Here is a 2,497-nt window from a genome sequence, read left to right on the forward strand (position 1 = left end):
TAAATCAGACCTAGTTCACAGTCTAAATCAGACCTAGTTCACAGTCTAAATCAGACCCAGTTCACAGTCTAAATCAGACCTAGTTCACAGTCTAAATCAGACCCAGTTCACAGTCTAAATCTGACCCAGTTCACAGTCTAAATCAGACCCAGTTCACAGTCTAAATCAGACCTAGTTCACAGTCTAAATTTGACCCAGTTCACAGTCTAAATCAGACCCAGTTTACAGTCTAAATCAGACCTAGTTCACAGTCTAAATCAGACCTAGTTCACAGTCTAAATCAGACCTAGTTCACAGTCTAAATCAGACCCAGTTCACAGTCTAAATCAGACCTAGTTCACAGTCTAAATCAGACCCAGTTCACAGTCTAAATCAGACCCAGTTCACAGTCTAAATCTGACCCAGTTCACAGTCTAAATCAGACCCAGTTCACAGTCTAAATCAGACCTAGTTCACAGTCTAAATTTGACCCAGTTCACAGTCTAAATCAGACCCAGTTTACAGTCTAAATCAGACCCAGTTCACAGTCTAAATCAGACCCAGTTCACAGTCTAAATCAGACCCAGTTCACAGTCTAAATCAGACCCAGTTCACAGTCTAAATCTGACCCAGTTCACAGTCTAAATCAGACCCAGTTCACAGTCTAAATCAGACCTAGTTCACAGTCTAAATCAGACCTAGTTCACAGTCTAAATCAGACCCAGTTCACAGTCTAATTCTGACCCAGTTCACAGTCTAAATCTGACCCGGTTCACAGTCTAAATCTGACCCAGTTCACAGTTCTGATCTATTGTCACACCTGTAGCAGCGCCTGGACCGCCGCGGAGACGGGGAAGGTGTGCCAGCCGCTGCGGCGAGTGTCCACGGTCTTCTCCGACAGCGGGACGTCGTCCTGCGGCGAGGACTGGCGCCCCCCGGGCAGCCGGGCCCCCCCGCCCCCCCCCCGCTGCTGCTGGAAGAGGCTGATGGTGACTTTGGCTCGGCTGCGATTGGTCTTGGCCAGGCGGAGGAAGAGCCAGACGTTGGCCTGCTCCACCAGAGACAGGCCGCCTCCTTCTTTAGAGAGCACGAAGTGGACCGAGCCGGGAGAGTCCCCTGAGACAGACACAAAGACACAAAGGGTCAGGATGAGACAGATACAAAGACACGCATAGGGTCAGGATGAGACAGACACAAAGACACAAAGGGTCAGGATGAGACAGACACAAAGACAGGTATAGGGTCAGGATGAGACAGACACAAAGACACAAAGGGTCAGGATGAGACAGACACAAAGATACGTATAGGGTCAGGATGAGACAGACACAAAGACACAAAGGGTCAGGATGAGACAGACACAAAGACACAAAGGGTCAGGATGAGACAGACACAAAGACATGTATAGGGTCAGGATGAGACAGACACAAAGACACACATAGGGTCAGGATGAGACAGACACAAAGACACACAGGGTCAGGATGAGACAGACACAAAGACACGTATAGGGTCAGGATGAGACAGACACAAAGACACAAAGGGTCAGGATGAGACAGACACAAAGACACAAAGGGTCAGGATGAGACAGACACAAAGACATGTATAGGGTCAGGATGAGACAGACACAAAGACACGTATAGGGTCAGGATGAGACAGACACAAAGACACAAAGGGTCAGGATGAGACATACACAAAGACATGTATAGGGTCAGGATGAGACAGACACAAAGACACATAGGGTCAGGATGAGACAGACACAAAGACACGTATAGGGTCAGGATGAGACAGACACAAAGACACATAGGGTCAGGATGAGACAGACACAAAGACACACATATAGGGTCAGGATGAGACAGACACAAAGACACGTATAGGGTCAGGATGAGACAGACACAAAGACACAAAGGGTCAGGATGAGACAGACACAAAGGGTCAGGATGAGACAGACACAAAGACACAAAGGGTCAGGATGAGACAGACACAAAGACATGTATAGGGTCAGGATGAGACAGACACAAAGACACGCATAGGGTCAGGATGAGACAGACACAAAGACATGTATAGGGTCAGGATGAGACAGACACAAAGACACGTATAGGGTCAGGATGAGACAGACACAAAGACACAAAGGGTCAGGATGAGACAGACACAAAGACAGGTATAGGGTCAGGATGAGACAGACACAAAGACACAAAGGGTCAGGATGAGACAGACACAAAGATAGTTAGGGTCAGGATGAGACAGACACAAAGACACAAAGGGTCAGGATGAGACAGACACAAAGACACAAAGGGTCAGGATGAGACAGACACAAAGACATGTATAGGGTCAGGATGAGACAGACACAAAGGAGATACGATATAGGGTTAGGATGAGACAGACACAAAGACACAAAGGGTCAGGATGAGACAGACACAAAGACACAAAGGGTCAGGATGAGACAGACACAAAGATATGTATAGGGTCAGGATGAGACAGACACAAAGCCGTATAGGGTCAGGATGAGACAGACACAAAAGAC

General features: G+C 47.6%; 1 protein-coding gene across 1 annotated transcript in view; it reads right to left on the reverse strand.

Moving 5' to 3' along the window:
- inhbaa (inhibin subunit beta Aa) overlaps nt 1-1,156 on the reverse strand; it is a gene marked incomplete at its 5' end in the record, with an annotated part of 3,752 nt that extends 2,596 nt beyond the window's left edge. Inside the window, one exon of the mRNA XM_039790968.1 lies at nt 800-1,156. Within this exon, the coding sequence (XP_039646902.1) occupies nt 800-1,156 (357 nt within the window). The remainder of the gene's footprint in view (nt 1-799) is intronic.
- Between the last annotated feature and the right edge of the window lie 1,341 nt (nt 1,157-2,497).

This window comes from Perca fluviatilis, chromosome 22 (assembly GCF_010015445.1).
Source record: "Perca fluviatilis chromosome 22, GENO_Pfluv_1.0, whole genome shotgun sequence".
Classification (NCBI taxonomy): Eukaryota; Metazoa; Chordata; class Actinopteri; order Perciformes; family Percidae; genus Perca; species Perca fluviatilis.